General features: G+C 51.2%; 1 protein-coding gene across 10 annotated transcripts in view; it reads right to left on the bottom strand.

Annotated features, from left to right (window-relative positions):
* Positions 1–3641: 3641 nt before the first annotated feature.
* KDM5C (lysine demethylase 5C) overlaps positions 3642–22273 on the bottom strand; it is a 33754-nt gene continuing 15122 nt past the window's right edge. For 3 of the 10 annotated variants that reach the window (XM_036436175.2, XM_036436171.2, XM_036436174.2), the window contains exons 13-26: positions 14135–14254; positions 13828–14022; positions 11121–11302; positions 10906–11030; positions 10633–10780; positions 9856–9961; positions 8923–9281; positions 8266–8404; positions 7494–7673; positions 7231–7368; positions 6476–7078; positions 6115–6190; positions 5782–5981; positions 3642–5677 (exon numbers count right to left, since the gene is read on the bottom strand). In XM_036436175.2, coding sequence (XP_036292068.1) covers positions 5312–5677; positions 5782–5981; positions 6115–6190; positions 6476–7078; positions 7231–7368; positions 7494–7673; positions 8266–8404; positions 8923–9281; positions 9856–9961; positions 10633–10780; positions 10906–11030; positions 11121–11302; positions 13828–14022; positions 14135–14254 — 2937 coding nt within the window. In that variant the 3' untranslated portion in view covers positions 3642–5311. Of the gene's footprint in view, positions 5678–5781; positions 5982–6114; positions 6191–6475; positions 7079–7230; positions 7369–7493; positions 7674–8265; positions 8405–8922; positions 9282–9855; positions 9964–10619; positions 10781–10905; positions 11031–11120; positions 11303–13827; positions 14023–14134; positions 14255–22273 lie in introns of all 10 variants that reach the window. The other 7 variants (XM_036436179.2, XM_036436173.2, XM_036436178.2 and 4 more) reach the window with 5 other exon arrangements.

Here is a 22273-nt window from a genome sequence, read left to right as displayed (position 1 = left end):
GTAGAACAGATGGGGGCAGGCCAGCCACAGTGCGCCTAGAAAGGTTAAGATTAGGGTTAGAGGTTAGGGTTAGGTGTAGGGTTAGAGGTTAGGGTTAGGGTTAGAACTTAGGTTTAGGGTTAGACATTAGGGTTAGAGTTCGAGATTAGGTTTAGTGTTAGAGTTTAGGTTAGGGTTAGGATTAGGGTTAGGGTTAGGGTTAGAGCACATGTGTCAAACACAAGGCCCGCGGGCCAAATCCGTCCCGCCAGGCCTTGCAATGTGGCCCGCACCGCGCTGTCATCACTGCACTCCGCTGCGTTTCCATCACAATGACAGTTTATGACTGTTCAGTAAACCATTCGGCCCGCGATTTAGGCTGGATTTTAGATTTTGGCCCCTTCTCTGATTGAGTTCGACACCCCTAGGTTAGAGCTTAGCGTTAGGGTTCAGGTTAGAGCTTAGGGTTAGGGTTACAGCTTAGAGTTAGGGTCAGCGTTCGAGGTTAGAGGTCAGGATTAGGGTTAGAGTTTAGGCTTAGCATTAGGGTTAGGTAGAGCTTAGATGCACAATTCACTTTCCCCTCCCCCCTCTCCTCTTTCTCTCTCCTCACTTGGTCTGATGAAGCGAGCAGCCATGCTCTCTGGTGCCTTATGGAAAGGTCCACTTTATAAGAAAACTTAGGGTGACCTCCCACCAACAGCTAGAAAGAACTGAGGTTATCCGTCCAACAATCCGTAAGGAACTGAATTCTGGGAGAGGCCGGGTAAGCTGGAAGCAGATCCTTTCCCAGTCAAGCCTTGAGATACACAACTGCAGCACAGCTGACATGTTGATGACAGAATGTGAGAAACCCTGAGATAGAAACGCAGCTGCGTTGTGCCCAGATTTGTGACCTACAGGAACTGTGGGATACTCATTGTTTTGTGCCACTAAGGTTCTGGAATAATGTGTTACACAGCAGTACATAAGGAGGATAGGCCGGCATGGAGGTTATGCCCAAATTCAACAATACGGACTTTGGCCTAACAAGGCCCACCTGACGATAGCACCAGAGTAGCCACCTGCCGCAGCAGAGAGCAGCAGGAGCGCAGCTGTGAGTGATTTCCTGTTTTTCAAGGAGTCTGTTTCCTGCATGTCTGACAGGAACTTCATCAAATATGTCACGTGGAAATTGGCACCCAGGAGGGCTTCACAAGGGGCTGTTCCCTTCCCTTTCCTGAAATCGGAGTGTCCCAGGAGCAGGGACTCTGCAGGGACTCTGTCCTTCTCCCTCCCAACCCCTCTTCAATCACGACAATCTCAGGACCCCAGGACCCCAGTGACCATAGACTTTAGACCCTATGCCCCACTCCCATGGGGTAGCACCCTTACCAATGAGCTTTATGCAACAGAGTTCACATGCACAGTGTGGGGTTCCAATTGCTCTGGTCTGCCCCTTCTTTTTAAATTTTTATTTATTTAAGTATTTTTATTGATTTTTTTTTTTTTTTTTTTTTACAGAGGAAGGGAGAGGGACAGCTGCCTCCTGCAGACCATCTACCGGGGATGTGCCCGCCACCAAGGTACATGCCCTTGACTGGAATCGAACTCGGGACCCTTAAGTCCGCAGGCCGATGCTCTATCCACTGAGCCAAACCCGTTAGAGCTGGTCTGCCCCTTCTTAGCCCAGACTCTGCAGGCCCCCGACTGGAAGTGGGGACCTTGCTTTCCCTTTAGCAGCTCTCACTTTGGGGAGCTTGGGGATGGGAGAGACAGACCTGTTAATCCTAGTGTTTCAGATGCCACAAGACAGTGGAGGCATTAGGTAGGGGAAAGGTAGGAGATGGTTGGGCCTGAGAGAAGGCTTTGGGGTTAGTCGTTATAAGTGATCTCTCTCTCTCTCTCTCCCTCTTATAAATCTTTATTGTTCGGATTATTACAATTGTTTCTCCCCCCCCCCCCATAGCTCCTCTCCACTTGGTCCCTACCCCACCCTTTACCCTTACCTCCCCTTTTCCTCCCCTCCGCTGTCCTCACCCATAGGTGTATGATTTTTGTCCAGTCTCTTCTCGTACCCCCCAGACACCCCTTTCCCCCTGAGAATTATCATCAATCCCCTCCCATTCTATGCGCCTGATTCTATTATATTCACCAGTTTATTCTGTTCCTCAGATTTTTAATTCACTTGACTTTTAGATTCACTTGTCGATTTTAGAGAGAAAAATCAATTGGTTGCCTCCTATACGTGCCCTGACTGGGGATCGAACCCGCAAACTTCTGGTGTGCAGGATGATGCTTCAGCCAACTGAGCCAAACGGCCAGGGCTGGAAGGGGTCACATTTGATCTGGGTTTTGCACGATGGGGGCTAGGGCCTCTCCTGCAGGGCTCATGAGGTGCATATCCCGAGGCGAGGGCAGTGTTAGGTGGGAAAGGCTGGAAACTGCTGAGGGCTGGGCCCATACCCAGTAGTGCTCCAGCCAGGAACTACCCCAGGTTGTAGGCGCCCTCTTCCTCCCGTCAGGCCACTTCTGGTCCCTGTCTCAGCTCTCACGCCTGTCTCTTCTGAAGTCATCTCCTCCAACCCCCTTTTCAGATTCAATCCCATATAGGTGGGCAAAAGAGCAGCCTTTTCCTCTGAACTGGGGTCTGGGGTCAAACTGGGTCCAGGACACAACTGTCCAGGGGTCCCTGCCTCCCTTACTTGTCCAGCCCAGGGCCCCCCAATTAGATGGAGGCAGCCCTGAGCCCAGCCCTCCCATCAATCAAAGCTGCCAGAAGAGAGTGCTTTCACACCAGGTTCCCATCAGCAGACAGGTGGAGTGGAGAGCTCACTGAGCATTCCTACGAGGAAGGCCAGAGTGGCAGTGCTGGGCTCCCGGGCTAGGCAGGCATCCATCTTTAGCTAATCAGGGGTCTTCAAACTACGGCCCGCGGGCCACATGCGGCCCGCAGAGGAGTCTGATCCGGCCCGCCAGGTTTTTTGGGCAGTGAGCGCAGCCGAGGTGTTACAGTAGGAATTAGTAGTTCATATAGTCCGGCCCTCCAGCTCTCTGAGGGACCGTGATCTGGCCCCCACTTTAAAAAGTTTGAGGACCTCTGTAAGCCCTAGGTGCAGTGCCCCGCCCCCACGGAATTATACAGCCATGATGGAAGCAGGCCTGACGGGAAGCTCGTGGGCTGATCCACTGCTCCGGCTTCCTCTTCTGTATCCTCATGGGCAGAGTTGACACAGGGTATTCAGGACCAAAGTGGTTCTTGCCTTTCGAGGGACAAGGACCCCCTTTATAAAAGGGATGCAAGCTTAGAGAGAAACATCAATTGGTTGCCTCCTATATGTGTCCTGACTGGGGATCAAATCCGCAGCCTTCTGGTGTGCAGGATGATGCTTCAGCCAACTGAGCCAAACGGCCAGGGCTGGAAGGGGTCACATTTGATCTGGGTCTTGCATGACAGGGACTGGGGCCTCTCCTAAGAAGACATGCATGCAAAGCCCCACATAAACATGCAAACACCCTCCCGTGATGATCCCTGACCCAGCCCACCACCTTCACTTTTGGGGCCCAGAAAAGGAAAACATCTTGGCGCGCCCCCCCCCCCCCCCCCCCGGCCCAATAAAGACGCCATCAGTAGATTCGGCTCGAACATGCAGAGTGAAAGAAGAGTCACAACGGATCACATGTTGTATGATTCCATTTATATAAAATGTTCAAAATAGGCAAATCCATAGATATTACTGGTGGCCTAGGAAGGGGAAACCAGGGGAGGGATGGATGCCCAAGGAGTGTGGAATTCCTTTTCAGAATGATGAAACAATTCTAAAATCTCTTGCGATGACGGTTGCACAACTGGAATGTAAGCCACTGAACTGTCAAGTTTAAGTGGGTGAACTGCACAGTACGTAAATCACATTGCAATAAAGCTGTTTTTTCAAAAGTGCATTCAAGGCTGCAAATGACCACACATCTGAGCTTTAGTCCCATTCAAGGGCAGAAGGAACCCTTGAGGGCGGAGAGAAAGCAGGGCAGGGCCCCTGACTGGCGTATGGATTGGCCAGGAAGCATTCCAGAAAGAATGAGATTATATATATATAACCTTGGTCTTCAGGGCAATGAAGCATCACGGACAGTTTTAAGCAGTAGAGTGACACGATGAGATCTGCGCTTTAGCGACATCCCTCTGATCTACTGAATTGTACATTGAAAGCAGGTACACTTTAGGGTGCGTAAAGACCTCAAGAAAGCCAAAAAATCACTCTGGGGCTCAGGGGGGCAGATAGCGGCGGGAGTTAAGCGAGAGGCGCGGGGCCGCCTGCAGGGGGTGGGGACACTGGCTTGGGGATGAGGGGAGACTCGGCTGTCCTGCCTCCAGGTAAGGAGAACCTGGTGGAACTCGGTTCCAGAGCCTGCCAGCCAGCCCGGCAGCCGCTCCACTGACGGGCGATGGAGGACTCACTGTTCTCCCCTCCGAAGAGAAACGCACTTCAGAAACATGTTTCCAAAAAACGTTGCTAAGGGTTTTATTTCTAACGAGAGGAAAATAATAAAATAAAATTAAGATAGGCTTCGGCTGGAACCAGGTTGCGTGTTTTGCTTTTTTGTTTGCTTTTGAACAAATTAATTACACACCAACGGTCTTGTTTCATTACAACAGGAACCCAGGAGGAGGAAAGGAGACGGGGTGGGGCGGGGTGGGGCGGGACGGGGAGGGGAGGGGAGGGGAGGGGAGGGGAGGGGAGGGAAGGGAAGGGAAGGGCCAGTGGCTGTGAGGACAAGCACCAAAAGCTTTCTTCAGATTGCGGAGCCCTGGGGGCTCCCGCCGAATCATTTAAAAGACTGAGCACAGCTGTGTGGTTTCCTCCTCCTGGGTGGGTCGGTCAGGGGAGGGGGGAGAAGGGGGGAAGGCGAGGGGAGAGTGAGGAAGGGCAAGGGGAGAGTGAGGGGGAGGGAGGTTAGTGTAGCCTGGCCTGGCCAGGGCTGGAACTGGGGTGAGGGAGAGGAGAGTCCCCCAGTTTGCATATGCACTGGCCTTGTCTCTGGAATGGTGCTGGCCCAGCCTCAGCCACCCCCGGTCCCCCTGCCCGTCCATCTGTCCATCTGCCTCAGGTGTCTGGGAATGCTGGTTAGAGGCTACCAGGGAGGGGGACTCCAGGGGCCGGCCCCCAGGAGCTGAGGTCTGAACAATACCTTGGAGTCAGAATATAAAAGTCAAGGGACTCGGGGGTGGGCTGGGGTGGGGGGTGGCCATCCCCCCTACTCGCCCACCTCCCAAGAAGCAGGCTTGATGGTCAGAAAGAGGATCCTTGAGGCCAAGGGGGGTCTCTGTCGGGGTCTGTGCCAGGCTCAGCCACTGTCACGACTGTTGCTGAGGCGGCTGCTGCGGGCAGGGCACGGGCAGCCGTGGAGTCAGAGTGGAGAAAGGGGCGGAGGGGCCCGAACTGGCCCCTGGGGCCGACTCCAAGCCATTCTGGTTCTCTCGGGTGCTGGGGCTGCCAGTGGCGGGCAGGGGTTGGGGAGGACCCTCAGCCCCCGTCTCCTCCTCCAGCTCCTCCTCCTCCTGGGCCTCCTCGGCCTCTGGCCCTGAGCTCCGGACCCTCTTTGGCTCTAGCTCCTCTCGGGCTGGGTCATCACCCTCCCCACCCCGATCCACCTTCCGCCGCCGCCGCCTCTCCAACGCCCGGCCCCGGCCCCGGCTCCCATGGCGCTCTGCCTTCTCCAGCTGTGGTCACAGATGGGCGGAAAGAGGTGTGGGCCAGTGGTCAGGCCTGGGCTCCCTGGCTGCCGGGCCTGACCTCCTGGCCCTGCCCCCAGCCCCGTCCTCACCTCCAGAAGCGTGCAGACCCGCTGCAGGTCTGGAGGCCGCCCGGCCTGCAGCAGCTGCCAGATGCTGTGGTTCTCGTCCAGGGTCACCTCCAGCAGGTCGCCCTCCAGCATGAGCTCCTCCAGGGGCGCCCGGGTTGCCTCGGGCAGCTCCAGCACGGGGCCGGTCAGCTGTGGCAACAGCGAGGAGAGCAGCTCCAGGTCTGGGTGGGTGTGGAGACAGGCTGGGTTAGAGGCTGCCCCTGCCCGCCGCCCCCCCCCCGCCGCCCCGGAGCCCAGGACCACGTGGTTCAGCCTGCCGACGTGCAGTGCCCGCCTGGCCGCCTCTGCACCTACCTCTCTTACCTGAGCCTTCCCCCGCGGCTACCTTCTCGGGGCTGGTCACGCTGTCTCCGTTCTCCAGCCCCTGGGCCTGGCAGGGAGGGTGAGAGCGGGGAGTGGTAACTGGAGATCCAGACTCGGTTCTTCCCCACAACCCGACACTTGGGATCCCCCCCCCTCGCCCCTCTTCTTGGAGTGGAAGGGCAGACACGGGCTGCCAGCAGGGAACAGTCCAGGAATCGGGACAGAATATAAAACGGGGCAGACGGGGCGGGCGAAAGGGGGTGGAAGGTCAGAGATCAGGCCCAGGGCTGCAGCCCACGTAGGGGCGGGGCTGGCAAAAGGAATCGGGACCACAGCCGGGCTGGCAGCTCACCTTAGGCATATCCTTGCCGCTGCCTTCTCTGAGAGGGTCAGAGGCAGGGGCTGAAGGGAGGAGGATGGGGGGCTCCGGGGACCTGGGTTCAGCCTGTAGCCGCTGGCGCAGGTCCGTCAGCCGTCCCATCAGGGCGGAAACGTCCTCAGAGGCCAGAGCCTGCCTGGCGCGGCCCTGCCAGCTGATGGCCCGCTCCGTGAGGCACTGCAGGGCCTCACCCTCGGGCAGCCGCACGGGCAGTCTCTGCAGGGCCACCAGCAGGGCCAGGATGGTCTCCAGGCGCGGCCGGCGGGAGCGCATACACAGCGGGCACAAGAACTTGGTGTCCCACTCCCACCAGGCCAGCAGCGGGGAGGAGGGGGGGCTGGGCCTCAGGGAGTTGAGGAGGCGAGGTACCGACACGCACCGCCCGTGGAACCAGTCCTGACACAAGTCACACCGCAGGGCGCCCGCCCCGGCTGGCACCTGCCCGCACACGCAGAGGGAGCTGGCCGAGGCGGCCGAGGTCAACGCCGCCAGGGGACTGGGCTTGGCCGAGTTGGCGCGTCGCAGCCGCAGGATGCCCTCCTTCTCCTTCTGCTCCCCCTCCTTGAAGGCCACGATCTGCAGCGCCAGGCCCAGGACGGGGGAGAGCAGGTCAGCAGCCCTTCCCTTGCCTGATGCCATGAACACCCCCCCAGCTGGGCGAACTATGTCCAGGGCACAGGTGGTCTGCCCGTGGCCCCCGCTCTCCCCACCCGGCCCCAGCCCCTTACCACGGAGCCCGGGTCCCTGAGGTCCTGCGCAGACAGCCCCAGCAGCTCGGTGTCAGACTTGTACAAGCCCAGCTCCTTCTCCATCCACCGGCTGCGCTTGGTGCTGTCCGAGCCGGCGTCTGCACATGGGCAGAGCACCTGAGGCAGGCAGAGGGGGCGTGATGGGCTTCCCCTGCCCCCCCTTCCGCCCCAGAACTCCCCCAACCCCCCCATGTCCTCCCGCCAGCCAGGCCGGAGGGGGGAAGCGGGGCCGGGCCCCTCACCTCCAGCAGCGTGTAGCAGGAATTCTTCTTGAGGAAAGTCTTGGAGGCCTTCTCCCGCCAGGAGTGTGCCGTCAGCACCTGCAGCTCCAGCTGCCTCAGCTCCTCCAAGCCCACCGGCAGGTCCCGGCCCACAGCCACCAGGCCCTCCAGGTCATCCAGGCAGGGGTAGTGGTCACCGTTCTGGGACAGGGGCGAGACAGAGCTCAGCTCAGCGTGCCCACAGCTGCGGATGCTGCCCTGTGCCCGGCCTGAGCCAGGAAGACAGAGCGGACTTCGCAGTTGGAGGCAGAATAAAACAGGGCTCGTCCTGAGACAACTGTACCCACGTGGCTCTCCCCCGAAACTCCTACAGCCACTGGCTCAGCCCCCACATACCCAGCCCGCCCCCAGGCCCACCAGTGCTTTTATCATGCTTTGCCTCTTCTCCTCGCCCAGCTCCCACCATTCCCACCCTCATCAGCCTCTTCTCTTCTCGCAAGCCCTCTTCAGGCTGCTCACTGAGCACCTTTAGCCTCTTCCCAAAGTGCCAGCTGCTCCCCTCTCTGGCTGAGCCGACCCCACCCGCAGCCCAATGTATAGCCACTCTCCTGCTTGGCTTGAAGGCCGGGGGAGGGGGGGAGGGGGGAGGGGGAGAGGGAGAGGGAGAGGGAGAGGGAGAGGGAGAGGGAGAGGGAGGGGGAGAGGGAGAGGGAGGGGGAGAGGAGGGGAGGGGGAGGGGAGAGGGAGGGGGAGGGGGAGGGGGAGGGGGAGGGGGAGGGGGCAGGGTCCTCACTTGGATCTCATCCACATCAGCAATCCAGGCCCGGGCCTTAGCAAGAGCCTCCTTGAGAGCCTGGATGTTGGGCAGGTGAACAGGGATGTTTTCTGCCTCGTAGATTATGGCCTCAAGTGTGGCTGGTGGATGCTTCTGCCTGAAGGTAGGGAAGAGAGAGGCCTCAGGCGGGGATGGTCTGTCTGACCGGAAGCCCAGCCTGACCACCAGAAACAGCGGCGGGAGCCCCTGGGGCCCCCGCGTGGGCCTACTCGCATGTATGATGCCTGCGGGTAGCTGCCAGTCACTGCCGGCGGGGCCTGCACACACAGCCTGGGCTGTGCCTTGTCAGGCTGCCGTGTGTGTGATGTTTTCCTACCAATGTGTGTCTGTCTGCCTGTTGATGCTTGTGCTCGTGTGCACCGTCAGCCTGCAGAGGCACTCCTCTGTACATGCGACTGTCCACCTCTGCTTCCCCACAAGACTATCTGCCTCTATGTGTATACGGAGGTTTGTTCTTTTAAATCAGATAGAGAACGAAAAGGGAAGGAGAGTCAATACACCCACACAGGAGCCTGGCACCAAGGCCACCCACAGGCACCTTCAGCTTCTCTAACAACTTCGAAGGCGGGGAAGGGCAGAGGGGGGACGAGGCTGGTCCCAGCACCGGACACTCACCTGGCCTCCAGGCAGAGGTGGGCCTTCTCCTCCCAGCGCTCGGCGATGGTCAGCAGCTCCTGCAGCTCGGCCCGGGCCTTATCCACGGCAGGGCTGGGGGCGACGCTGGCACCCGCCAGCAGCAGTCCCCGCATGACAGCCAGGGTGCCCCTCCGGGCTGGGGGGGCCAGCGTGCGCTTCACCTCGTCCAGCCATCGCGCCTGCTCCACCTGCTGCTGGAGCTCCTGGGCCTCGGGCACCTCCACCCCCAGCTGCCGCCCCCTCTCCAGCAGGGCCTGCAGGAGCGCGGGGCTGGGTGGCAGGGAGGCCAGGGCCTCGCACACCTCAGCCTGGTAGGCCTCCACCTGCTCCAGGACACCCTGCGGGACACAGAGGAGGAGCACAGCCTTCAGCTGGTGCCACCTGTAGTGCCGGGAGGACAACCTAGCATGGGCTGGGCTCCCCCAAGACACTGGTCCCTGACACTCACTGCCCATTTGAATGCCCTCGGGGGGGGGGGAATGTGTTTAAAATGCAGGTTCCTGGGCTCCGCCCCAAGATTTGTAATCGGGGCTGGGGAGGAGTCTCTGCTTATTTAAGTCCCCAGAGGGCTCTGAGGTACAGCACCAGGACCCCTTTCTCGCTCGGTTATGCTTGGCCCTCTCACAAGCCCCTCCCTTCACACCAGTGCCCATGGCTCTCTCTAGCCCACTCTCTGCCTTCCTGAACTTGACTCCGCTCCCCAGGCTCACAAACACCCTCGTACTTCCTCCTTGTCCTCTTACACCTCCACCAGGAAACCTGCCCTTGGCTTTGCAGCCTGCCCCTCACGCCCCAGCTCTAAGAGGCAGCCACAGGAGCTCCAGCCTCTGACCTCCCGTTATTTTCTCACGCGGCCCAGGCCCCCCAACCCGCCCGGGCATTCGGCGGCACCCCAAGACCACCTCTGCTTACCCTGACGTCCCCAATCTGGTGCATGGCACACGGCAGGTTGCTCATCTGGTCCAGGAAGGCCCGGAGCTCGGCCAAGGTCATCTGGACATCGGCTACCCTGTGGGGACTGCGAGGTTTCACATGTGGGGTTTCACGTCCCCTCCTTCCGCGTCTGTGCGGAGACCTGACACTTGTCCTCCAACCCCCCACCTGGATCTCTCAGGCTTCAGCTTGCCCGGGGGAGGGGGTTCTCAGATACAAACGCATTCATGGGACGAGAACACGCGCTGCCTTAGCTTCTAAAGTGGAGATAACGGTACCACCCTCACTAGGCTGTTCTCAGGGTTAACAACGATGAGAGGAATATAGGATATATTTGGGAAGGCGGTGCTTACAAATTCACTGATGGTCTCAGGAGCTGGACTTTTCAATACATCCTCCACTGGGAGCTGTCAGGCTTATGCTTCAAGATTCCTCTAACCCTTCAAGACCCCCCTAACCCTCCCACAGGCCCTCCCTGCCCACACGTCCCCTCGGCCTGTCTGAGATCTCCCCCAGGTGTTGAAAAAAAGGAACATTTCGAGCTTTCTTGGGACCAAGATCCTCTTCGGTCTACAATTCTAATTGCATGGTCTCTCTGCCCCCCTCTCCCCCCCTCCCCCGCCCCATCACCTCCCAGGCCACCTCAAACTTGTCAGTTGCCTGCTGCCGCCTGCCCAGTGGCACTCAGAGTCCGTTCCTCAAAGTTCTCTTCCCAGGTGCCACGCGCGCCCAACACCCCGCGATGCCATGCCATACCCAGCTTCCTGGCCGCTGACCAGGCCCAGCGCCCGGGACACGCAGGCCTCGGCCTCGCTCAGGCAGTTCTTGAGTCGCTGCAGCAGCTCGCTGCTTGGGAACCTCCGCTCGCGGGCCTCGGACTCTAGGGCTCGGAGCTCCTCCAGGCCTGGGGAGAGAGTGAGAGCGGCAAGGAGCGGGCGGCACTGAGTGCAGGCAGAGCGAGAGGGCGGGCACAGAAGAAAAGGGAGTAGAACTTGCCTGTGGAGTCCCTCCGACCCCCCCATCACTCACTGCGCTTCCGCCCATCCTCCACCTCCAGGGCCACTCGCACTTTGTTGGCCCAGGTGTCAAAGGACTCAGCCCGAACCTTCAGCTTATGTAGCATGGCAGGGAGCTCATCCAAGGTGTAGCGATACCTGGAGGAAGAGGGCAGAGAAGAGCACCTCTCGCCCCGCTCTGCGTCTCCCTCCTCGGCCCCCTTCCTCCAGGTAGGCCCCCCGGCTCACCGCAGGTACTGCCGGCTACTGGAGCACTTGCAGAGGTCATTGATGTGGGAAAGGCAGACAAGGCCGTCGGGGCAGTCGTAGCAGGCCAGGGCTGATAGGAAGCACGTGGTCTTACACTTGATGCACTGGCGCTCATCATCCGGGAGCAGCTCGAAAGCTTCTCGCTCAGCTTCAGTGATGCCCTGGGGGCAGTTCGACCCACGAATATTATATGGAACCAGAACAGGGCCCCCATGTCAGCCACCACTGAGCCCTGTGCTGGAAGCCAAGCTATGCCGAGAGCTGGGGGGAGGGAGCACCCTACCCTGCCTCTGTGAAGTCTAGACTCTCACAGCTGGGGGAACCAGAGGGCCGAGGGGAAGATCAGTGGGGTGCAATGAGCATCAGCTATAAGGGCCTTTTGGGTGGGGGAACATCAGGAAAGGGGTAACCAAGGCACAGAGAGGTGGCTCGGCATGGGAGGAGGAAGGAGAAAGGCCGTGCCCTGGGGAGCGAGGCTGGCTTCCAGTCACTCAGCGCCCACTATGCTCCAGGTGCTATGCTGGCTGCTTAGCAGGCAGGACTCACTGCGTGCACATACAAAAGTCTCAGAAATAAAACCTGTGCCCGTCTCCACTCTTTAAAGATATAATTTTTATTTAAACAACATGGCTTCCAAACCTAATAAGCAATGACTTCATCTGTTGCTCAGATGAAGAAAAAGCAATCCATTCCAAAATATGGAGGACAAGCTGGCTTTGTGGGAGGAAATGAAAGATAATTGTCATTATGGGCAATTTTAGGGGTTTTAAAGGGACATTTGGATTCTTAACAGCTTTTAATCTTCTATTTCTTTAGCACCTAATCTTTACATAAAATATGATGTCCAGTGCATATTACAAATCCCACTTGGCCACTTATTAGCTGTGTTATCTTGAATAAATTATTTAAACCTATTAAGTTTTAGTTTTCTTATCTTATAAAATGGAGCTAATGATAAGAGCCTCATTAGGTTGTTAAGAGGATTAACAAAGATAAAAGTAACTAATGACTTAGAAAAGTATCTTAACACTTAGAATAAGTGGAACCATATAAGAGCCAAATAGCCAAAGCAATCTTGTGAAACAAGAACAAAGCTGGAGGTAACAGTTCCTGATTTTAAACTATACTACAAGGCTATAGTAATCAAAACAGCATGGTACTGACATAAAAAACAGACACATGGATCAATGAAACAGAATTGAGTGCCCTGAAATAAACCCCTACAGATATACTGTCAACTAATATTTTTGACAAGGGAGCCCAGACTGTTCAAGGGGGAAGGGATAGTCTCTTCAATAAATGGTGCTGGGAATAGTAGATAATCACATGCAACAGAATGAAACTGGACCCTATCTTACACCACTCACAAAAAAGTAACTTGAAATAGATTAAAGTCATAAACAGAAGACCTAAAACCATAAAACTCCTAGAAGAAAACAAAATGAAAAGCCAGCATACGGAATGAGAGAAAATATTTGTAAACCATACATCTGATAAAGGATTAATATTCAAAATATACAAAGATATAAATATACAACTCAATGACAAAAAACAAACAATTCAACTGGGAAGTGTGGCACTTTAAGGCAGCTAAACTACACTCATCTACACACACAACTGACACATGCATGAGAAATCTATTCGACGAGGACTACCCTCCACTTGGTGATTTCACCTCAGTGTGAGCTATTAAACCATCTGAATGTAATAAAATGGCATTTCCTAAATAGTGTTCCATATTTCAACCATTTTCTTCATGTGTTAATATTACCAATAATAGCAGCTGCTACACCGCAAATGCTACAGATGCTATTACTACAGATGCTTTGACATAAATCACCTTACTCATGCTTTACCACCTTGTAAATTAAGTGTTTTTCTCCATTTTACAGAGTGGGAAAGTGAGACTATGAGAGGTTAAGTGACTTGAAAAGGTCATCCAGCCGATCCGCATATGCCAGCCTTCCTTGCTGGGTTATTTAAATAATAATGAAGAGCAGCTATACTAGCGCCTGCTATGGCTCAGTTATTTAATATACATCAATCTATACAGCTTTCACAAAGGTAAGCACTGAGCCGGTGTGGCTCATTGGTTGAGTGCTGACCCATGAACTGAGAGGTTGCTGGTTTAAATCATCCCCCCACCCACCGCGTCCTCCCCTCCCTCAGGGCGCATGCCTGGGGTTGTGGGCTCAATCCTCAGTAGAGGGTATGCAGGAGGCAGCCGATCAATGATTCTCTCTCATCATTGTTTCTCTCTCTTCCTTCCTCTCTCTGAAATCAATAAAAACATTCTATATAATAAAAGGCTAATATGCAAATCGACCAAACAGTGGAATAACCAGTCACTATGACGTGCACTGACCACCAGGGGGCAGATGCTCAATGCAGGAGCTGCCACCTGGTGGTCAGTGCGCTCCAGGGGGAGTGCCGCTCAGCCAGAAGCCCTGAGCCAGGGAGGCTCAAGGCTGGTGAGTGCAGCAGCAGTGGTGGGAGGCTCTCCCACCTCTGCAGCAGCACTAGGGCCTAACCATCAGTCAGGCGTCCTTCAAGGGCTCTGGGACTGCGAAGGGGCACAGATGGCACTGAGGGCCCCCCAAGCGCATAAATTTCACGCGCTGGGCCTCTAGTTCAAAACTCTGCCACGCCCCGGTGTCTGCTCCAGGGCACTGTCCCCATCACTCACTTTCTCCAGCAGAGCCTTGCGCAGACGCCGCTCCTCCTGAACCATGATGAACATCTCCTTATGCACGGCTGCTGCCAGGTTCAGGTCCAGCTTCTCTGGGCAGGCAGCCATCTTGCATATGAGCTCCTCATGGGAGAAGACACAGTATCTGCGGAGCCGGCGGTAGTGTTCAATGCACTGGCGCCCAGCCGGCAGCTGCGGACAGGTTCAAAGTGGAGTTTGGCTAAGCGTGGAGACCGCGGTGCCTCAGTTTCCCCGTAACCCTCCTCCTGCTGCTCCCTTCCAGCCTACCACCCTTCGGACTCACCCAGTCAGCAGTGCAAAAGTTGACGGCCTCGGCAAAATTGTAGCCTTGGTTGAAGCCACTGTGGTAAGCGCGAGGGAAGGTAATGACGAACTCTCCTGCGCACTGGTTCGTGCGGACAACCTGAGGAAGGAAGGCCAGAGTCACTGAGAGAGAGGTTTTCCCTGTCTGCAGAAACCTGATCTCCGTGCAGGGTACTTTGGAGACCAAGGAAAGCCTCGGGGAACAGTCTGACAACAGATTCCCCAGGCCCTCACCCGCTGGGAGGACTGACCATTCGTCTCTGGGCTCTCAAGGTTTTGTATTGACAGGTGACAGGAAAATTGGAGTCAAAAGAAAGAATTGTACACACCAAAATATTTCAAGCTCAGCAGTAGTTTTTAAAAAAATTTAAAATCTCACCTTTCATTAAGCTAGTCAAGGTTTTTTCATTAATTATTATCAGTCATAGGTGCAGCTTCAAGAGTCAGATAGTTCTTCGACGTCCATTATAAAACCAGCAGACCCTGCCATGCTCCTCCCCAGAGCCAACTACCTCACCTCTTCTTATTCTGGCATTTACTTTAATACTGAACGACATGCCTCTAGAGGGGTGTCAAACTCAATCAGAAGAGGGGCCAAAATCTAAAATCCAGCCTAAATCGCGGGCCGAATGGTTTACTGAACAGTCATAAACTGTCATTGTGATGGAAACGCAGTGGAGTGCAGTGATGACAGCGCGGTGCGGGCCACATTGCAAGGCCTGGCGGGACGGATTTGGCCCGCGGGCCTTGTGTTTGACACGTGCTCTAGACTATAAACAGCCTACATCTCAATTTGCTGAATTTTCTCCCCACGTATCAGTAATTTAATCCCTAGCTTTTGGACAAGTGTCCAACTCTGCTATCAGTTTTCACATTTCTGTAGTCTCTCATGGAGACTTATGATCTGTTCCAGTCTGGACCAGCTGTCCTTCCTGGATTATCACTCTCCTGTGAAGGATCACCTGTGTTCCCAGACCCCGAGGTTTCCTCTTTCTTGGGTTTTGGTTTATTCCTTTGCTGTGCTGGAGCACATTCTCTTCTCTAGCTTACTGAGAAATGACGGGAAGAGCTTTTTTAAAAAATTGCATATAGAATCCTAAATTGAAAATCATTTGAAGGCTTGGCTCTAGTCTTCCAGATTCCAGTGTTACTTTTGAAAAGTCTGGTGCCATTCTGGTCCCTAATGCTTTGACTTAAACCCGTTTTCTCTCTCAGAAAGCTTGTAGGGCTTTTCTGGTCCCAGAGTTTAATACGAAAATCCACCAAATATACCTTGGTGTGGGTCCGTTTTCATTCACGTACTGGGTAGGCCCTTTGATTCCAAAAACTCAGTCGTTCAGTTCAGGGACATTTTCTTCAATGATTTCATTAACAGTTTGATCCTTTCAGTTTTTCTGTATTTTCTTTTCAGAACTCCTATTATTTAATTATTAAGCCTCCTAAAATTCTGTAATTCTCTCTACATTTTTCCTACTTTTTTTTTTCTGGGAGATTTCCTTAACTATTCATCTTCTAACATTTTTTTATTTAAAATTTTTTTTCAGCCGTCTCCTTCCTGCCTCTCCAGCCGACAGTATGGCGGCCCACCCAGCTCCCAGCTTAAAATCTATCTCTGTGTCTTCTCTATTTCTAATATTTCTCAATCCCTGGCCGCCTCCACTTAGAACTGGTTTGTTCATCTCTTTCCGTGCAGAACGCGGAAAAAGGAGATCCCCACCACGTCTGGCCCCCGCCGCACCAGGCCCCCGAATTCTGGCACCCAACGTGGGCCCAAAGAGGCAATAAGAGAAGGAGCAATGCAGCCAATTCAGGTGCCAGAGTGTTACGTCCGTCACCACAAGTGCCGAGAGAGGCTCCTGTGTTCCTTCACTCAAAAGGACCAAGAGTTGCCCGATGACAGCAAAGGGGAAGAAGAAAACGGAAAGATACACAAGGGACTGAGGTGCCAACATGGGGTCATCTGAAGAAAACGACTAAGTGCAGCAGATTGTGGAAAAGCAAGAAATGGAAGCTACTTTTCAACCATGTTCCTGCTCATGTTAGTGTCTGTAAGCTGCCAGTATTCTGCAAGGGCTCTGAGTAAATATACGCCAGCAGCAAAAGAGACTTTCTTTCATTGGGTAGCTAAAAATGTTAATATGTCCACAGTTCTGATTTCTCATATTGTTGTTTTGCATTGGCATTGTTTTGTTATTATTTAATAGCCAGAGTTTTGCTCTTGACATTCAAGTTTTGAAAATGAAAAAAAAATAAAAATTTTTTCAGTTTGTAGTAGAATTTTAATTTCCAAGAGCTCTTTTTTGTTCTCTGTATCCTCTTTTAAAATAGTAATTGTCCTTATTTCGTTTGCAATATATCCTCATCCCTAAAGTTACTAATTATGTTTATTTTCTTTACCTTTTTAAAGTTTACTTCTCCCTGCCTATGCTGTTTCTCTAAGTTGCTTTTTTCCTATTTGGTTCCATTTTGTTTTCTACAGTTTCCTTGATTGTGTGTTAATTTGTGGCTACTTCTATTTAAGAGTAAGAAATGGAAAAAAAAAAAAAAAAAACGAATCAAAACTCTGAAAACATAGTTGTTAAGTTTGTCAACTGTGAGCTTCACTGTAGGGTGATCTGGCTGAGCCATTTACTCTGTTTCCCCGAAAATTAGACAGTGTCTTATATTAATTTTTTCTCCCAAAGTTGCGCTAGGTCTTATTTTCAGGGGATGTCTTATCTTTCCATGCGCTAGGTCTTATTTTCGGAGGATGTCTTATTTTCGGGGAAACACGGTAGTTTGGGAAACTCTAGGTCTTTCCTTTTGGGCCAGATTCTTGAAGGCAAAAAGTGTGACTGTCACTGTTCTGAGAGCCAAGTAGAGGATTATGGCTGGGAACCTCGGCATGCAGGCTGTATTCAATAAGACTTATCATTTTCACTGTACCTCCACCCTCAACTGTACATAGAACATCTCAATCCAGAGATCTTCTATTTTAACCTCTTCAAAATTAAATTTCCAGTCTGTTGCTGGAGTGAGGAAGGTTGTATTTCCAGTTGCGCAGAATGGAAGGATATATCACAGCTTCTTATATAGACATGAACCAATCCTTATTTTCACCTCATTCTCTTTATTCCCAGAATACCTGGTGATGTCAATTATCAAACTTTTGGGGGATTGTGAGGTATAAATCAGGTTGGTTCTTAGATATACCAGTTCCGACTTAAGAATGAATTTTCTCATTTTCTAGTTTCAATCATTTTGTTTATCATTGTCTTCTTCTCTTGTTTTTCCACGTTGTTTTTTTTGTTTTTGTTTTTTACCTTAAATAAAAACCCTCTGTGCTATTTTAGTGGAGTTTCAGTATAGAATGGAAGTATCCATCTTTATGTTTAATTCACCATCTTTACCGAGAAGTCTCATAATGTTTTCTAAGATGAATATTCAATGCTGATAAAGACAAAGTGAAATAGGTACAGTGTCAATGAGGGGACAAATAACCTCTAATCTTTAGAAAGCAAAACTGCTAATATTAAAAACCTAAGATATTTATATCCTTCAATCCAACGATTCCTCTGCTAGGATTCTAGATTCATGTGGAGAGAATATATATCCTAACAATACTGAATCTACCCATTAGTGAAAACACCTATATGTTTATTCAGGTCACGCATCAAGCCCCTTCCCCCCCATCCAATACATTTTCTTCTCAAATCTATCCTTACTTAGAGGCAACATTAGCATTTCTGGCCTGTATTATAGCACTGGGCCCCATTACCAACCACTAGATTTTTCCAAAAAATGCCAATCTGACCCTACCGAGAAACCCTCATTTGAATCCCTATGTCCACGTGAGAAAGCCATGGCCAGACAGGCAAACTTCCCCTTCCTTCCAGTCTTTCTTTTGTGCCTTTGTGACCGCCTTCCTAAGGACCCAGTCCATTGTTCTTTTGTAGCACCTCCAACTTTTTATTCCTACTTGTTACTCACCTCCACCCATCTGTGCATACCCATAGGGAGGGACTGGTTTATCTACCTTCAGGGTAATGACTGGAGGGAGTTCTAGCAATATCTGTTGAATGATCTAGTTCCAGCCCTATTTTTAAAGATGTGAAAAACTGCCGAAACCGGTTTGGCTCAATGGATAGAGCGTCGGCTTGGGGACTGAAGGGTCCCGGGTTCGATTCCGGTCAAGGGCATGTACCTTGGTTGTGGGCATATCCCTGGTGGGCAGTGTGCAAGAGGCAGCTAATCGATGACTCTCTCTCATCGATGTTTCTAACTCTCTCTCCCCCTTCCTTTCTGTACAAAATCAATAAAATATATTTTTTTAAAAAATAAAGATGTGAAAAACTGAGTCCCAGAGAAGTCTCAAATAGCAGAGCCAAAAATAGAACCTAACGCTCCCGACTCTCTGTATCAACCTACCCTCTCGTTTTGGCAATGTCCATCAACTGGTGAATGGTAAGCAAAACATGGTATACCCTAAACTGGAAAATTATCTGTAAAATAAAAGCCTAAGCGATAGTTACAGTGGAACAACCAGAAAGACTGGTCGCACCGAAACCAGTTTGGCTCAGTGGATAGAGAGTCAGCCTGAGGACAGAAAGGTCCCAGGATCGATTCCGGTCAAGGGCATGTACCTTGGTTGTGGGCACATCCCCAGTGGGGGGTGTGCAGGAGGCAGATGATCGATGATTCTCTCTCAGAGTTTCTAACTCTCTATCCCTCTCTCTTCCTCTCTGTAAAAAATCAATAAAATATATATTAAAAAAAAAAAAGAGAGACTGGTCGCTATGACATGCACTGACCACCAGGGGGCAGACACTCGATGCAGGAGCTGCCCCCTGGTGGTCAGTGTGCTCCCACAGGGGAAGTACTCTTAGCCATGGCTGGGAAGCGCAGCAGCAGTGGTGGGAGCCTCTCCTCCCTCCCAGCAGCACTAAGGATGTCCGGCTGCCGGCTTAGGTAAGGAGCTAAGGGTCCTGGACTGCGAGAGGGCACAGATCCGGCTGTGCGGAATGCGCGCGCCCCGCCCCCCCCCCCCCCCCCGCATGAATTTTATGCACCGGCCCTCTAGTTCCATTATAAAAAGAAAAGTTCTGACACAGGCTATAATATGAACTTTGAAAATATTATGCTAAGTGAAAAAAGCCAGACACAAAAGACCACATATTATATTTATATGAACTGTCTACAAAAGGCAAATCGGTAGAAATAGAAGGCAGATCAGTGGTTGTCTGGGACTAGGGGTTAGAATGGAGACTGAAAAAGGGCCTGGGCATGAAGTTCCTTTCTGGGGTGAGAAAAATGTTCGAAAACTGGATTGGGGTGATGGTGTAACACAACTCTGTAAATTTGCTCAAATGTTCACTTAAAATGTGTGAATTTTTGGTAGGTAAATTGTACTGCAAGAAAGCTATTTTTTAATATATTTTATTGATTTTTTACAGAGAGGAAGGGAGAGAGATAGAGAGTTAGAAACATCCATGAAAGAGAGTCATGAGAGAGAGTCATCAATCAGCTGCCTCTTGCACACCCCCCCACTGGGGATATGCCCGCAACCAAGGTATATGCCCTTGACCGGAATCGAACCCGGGACCTTTCAGTCCCCAAGCCGACGCTCTATCCACTTAGCCAAACCGGTTTCGGCAAGAAAGCTATTTTTTAAAAAGATGGTATTTTTTATTGATTGATTGATTTTTAGAGAGAGAGGACGGGAAGGGGAGAGAAACATCGATGTGAGAGTGTAACATCGATTGGCTGCCTCCTACTACCGCGGATGAGCCTGCAACCCAGGCATGTGTCCTGATCAGAAAGTGAACTGGTGACCTTTTGGTGAACTGGATGAGGCCCAACCAACTGAGCCATACCAGCCAGGGCAAGACTTGTTCTTTTTAAAAAGGTGGTTATAAAAAGTTCATAGTAAGGAAGCAAAAATTATTCTAGTCCTGCACTGTCCAAGATAATACCAGCCACATATGCTCTTTTAAGTTATGTAGTAGCCACATTAAAAAGTAAAACAGATGCAATAATTTCAATATGTTTTATTTAACTTAATATAGCTGCAATATTATCATTTCAATGTGTAACTGGTATACAAAGGTATTAGTGAGATATTGTTTTGTACTAAGTCTTGAAATCCAGAGTGAAAAACTTTCAGCACATTACAGTTAGAACTAGTCATGCTTCCAGTGCTCAGTAGCCCCATATGGCTAGGAGCTACCAAACTGGACAGTGCCATTCTAGGTCATTAGACTTACAAAAGAAATTATAAAATCTACACTTATTATTGCTATGCCAAAATTTACATAGAAAAAACAAGATGGAGACATAAAATGTGAAGGAAATAAGGATGGCCTCTCTTTACACTTTTTTGGGAAGAGGGCATGTTTCTTTTATAATGAAAATAATAGTTATACTATATATATCTATAAAAAGAAATGGCCTTTTCTCACCAAAGAGGAAGGAGGGGGAAGGCTAAAGATAGCTCTGGGGGAGCTCCAACTGGCTACACTGCAGCCTGCCAACACAAGAATAGGAAAACCACAGATGCTTTGGATTGAGGGATACTGCCATGAGCAAGGAAAATGCTGGGGGAGCAGAGAGCACAGACTTAAAGGTCTGTGAGAAAGTTTTTAAAAAAGAGGTAAGAAATAAACAGCTACTTATATATGAATCTTTTTTTTAAAGACTTCTTTAATTGACTTTTTTTTTAGAGGGGAAAGAAGAGGGAAAGAGAGAAACATCGATGTGCGAACACATCAAATGGCTACCTCGTGCACCCTATCAGGACTGAGTCCACAACTGAGGCATGTGCTCTGACCAGGAATCAAATCAGCAACCTTTTGGTGCAAGGGAAGATACACAATCCACTGACCAACACCGGCCAGAGCTATATATGTATCTTGGCTGTCTGAATCCTGGAGAATCCACCTCTACTTTTATAATTGTCCTTGACATAGTAGGCCAGGTTTGAGGAAAGGTCAGACCCAATGTCTAGTTGTGAAGAGAACTGGAAGGCCTTTGATCAACTGCACATCTCAACTCCAGTAACTCTTACATGGGGTGAGGTGGAGGCGGAAGAGGATACGCCACCTCTAAGCAGAGGAAGGTTGCCTGAACTGTTGTAGAACGCTTCCTCTAATTCCCTAGATATCTCAATCCTTGGTTTAAGACCACTCCAATGTATAATAAAAAATGTTACTCAAAGGGCATGAAGTACATCAAAACAAGGTGAAGGCAAAAAGAAATTGGGTGAAAACCACTGCCCCAGTCCAAAGCCCTACTTACTGCACTGATATCCAGGGATCTCAAGGAGACTTTGATTCAATATATACTGATTGCCTACCATACCCCATGCATTAGATTAAGTGGCAAGGCGGGTAAGGGTGGGGAAGAGAAGAGAGAAGGGAGAAGGGAGTATAGGATAAAACCCAAAGCAAAGGTGGTGAATGTACTAATCCCTGTTCCTACAGGACTGTTCATCAGGCTGTTTTAAGATCCACACCAGAAAACCAGCTGATGCCAATTAATTCTGGACATTCCCAGGGATCTAGTCTCTTATAGGTAAGCCAGGCTTACACCTAGCAAAACGTCTGATAGGAGAGGAGAGGCCCACAGGATAGTATAAGCCAGGACTCTGGGTTCAACTTCTTTTTCTTTTAATGTTGAAAGATATTAGCCACTTTTTTTAAAAAAAGGTTACCTTACACCCCAGCTTTATTGAGATATAAAACAAAATATAAAAATTTTTTTTTATATTTTACCCAATATAAAACATTGTGTAAGTTTAAGGTGCACAACATATCGATTTGATAAGACATATATTGCAAAATAATTGCCACCACTGAACCTCAGACCTGGTAAATAAGTAAAAAGACCTACCCAAGGGCTACTACAGTATGGAAAGTACGGCAGAGAACTGCTAGCTGTGCCCTGATATTCTCTCACCTTCCTTCATAGTAGCACGACCTCCAAATGTAGCTGGTATGTAACCATCTAGAACAAAAATCGCATTTCCCAGTTTTCCCTGCAGCTACAGGTGGCCATGTGACTAAGTTGTGACTAACAGGAAATGCACAGAAATTATGTCTGCCCTTAAAAGTAAAGTGACCTATCTTGCCCTGTCCTCCCTCTT

Source organism: Pipistrellus kuhlii, unplaced genomic scaffold (genome assembly GCF_014108245.1).
Source record: "Pipistrellus kuhlii isolate mPipKuh1 unplaced genomic scaffold, mPipKuh1.p scaffold_m20_p_130, whole genome shotgun sequence".
In the NCBI taxonomy this organism is placed as follows: domain Eukaryota; kingdom Metazoa; phylum Chordata; class Mammalia; order Chiroptera; family Vespertilionidae; genus Pipistrellus; species Pipistrellus kuhlii.
Note: the sequence above shows the minus strand (reverse complement) of the source record. Positions and strands in the feature narration are given on the sequence as shown.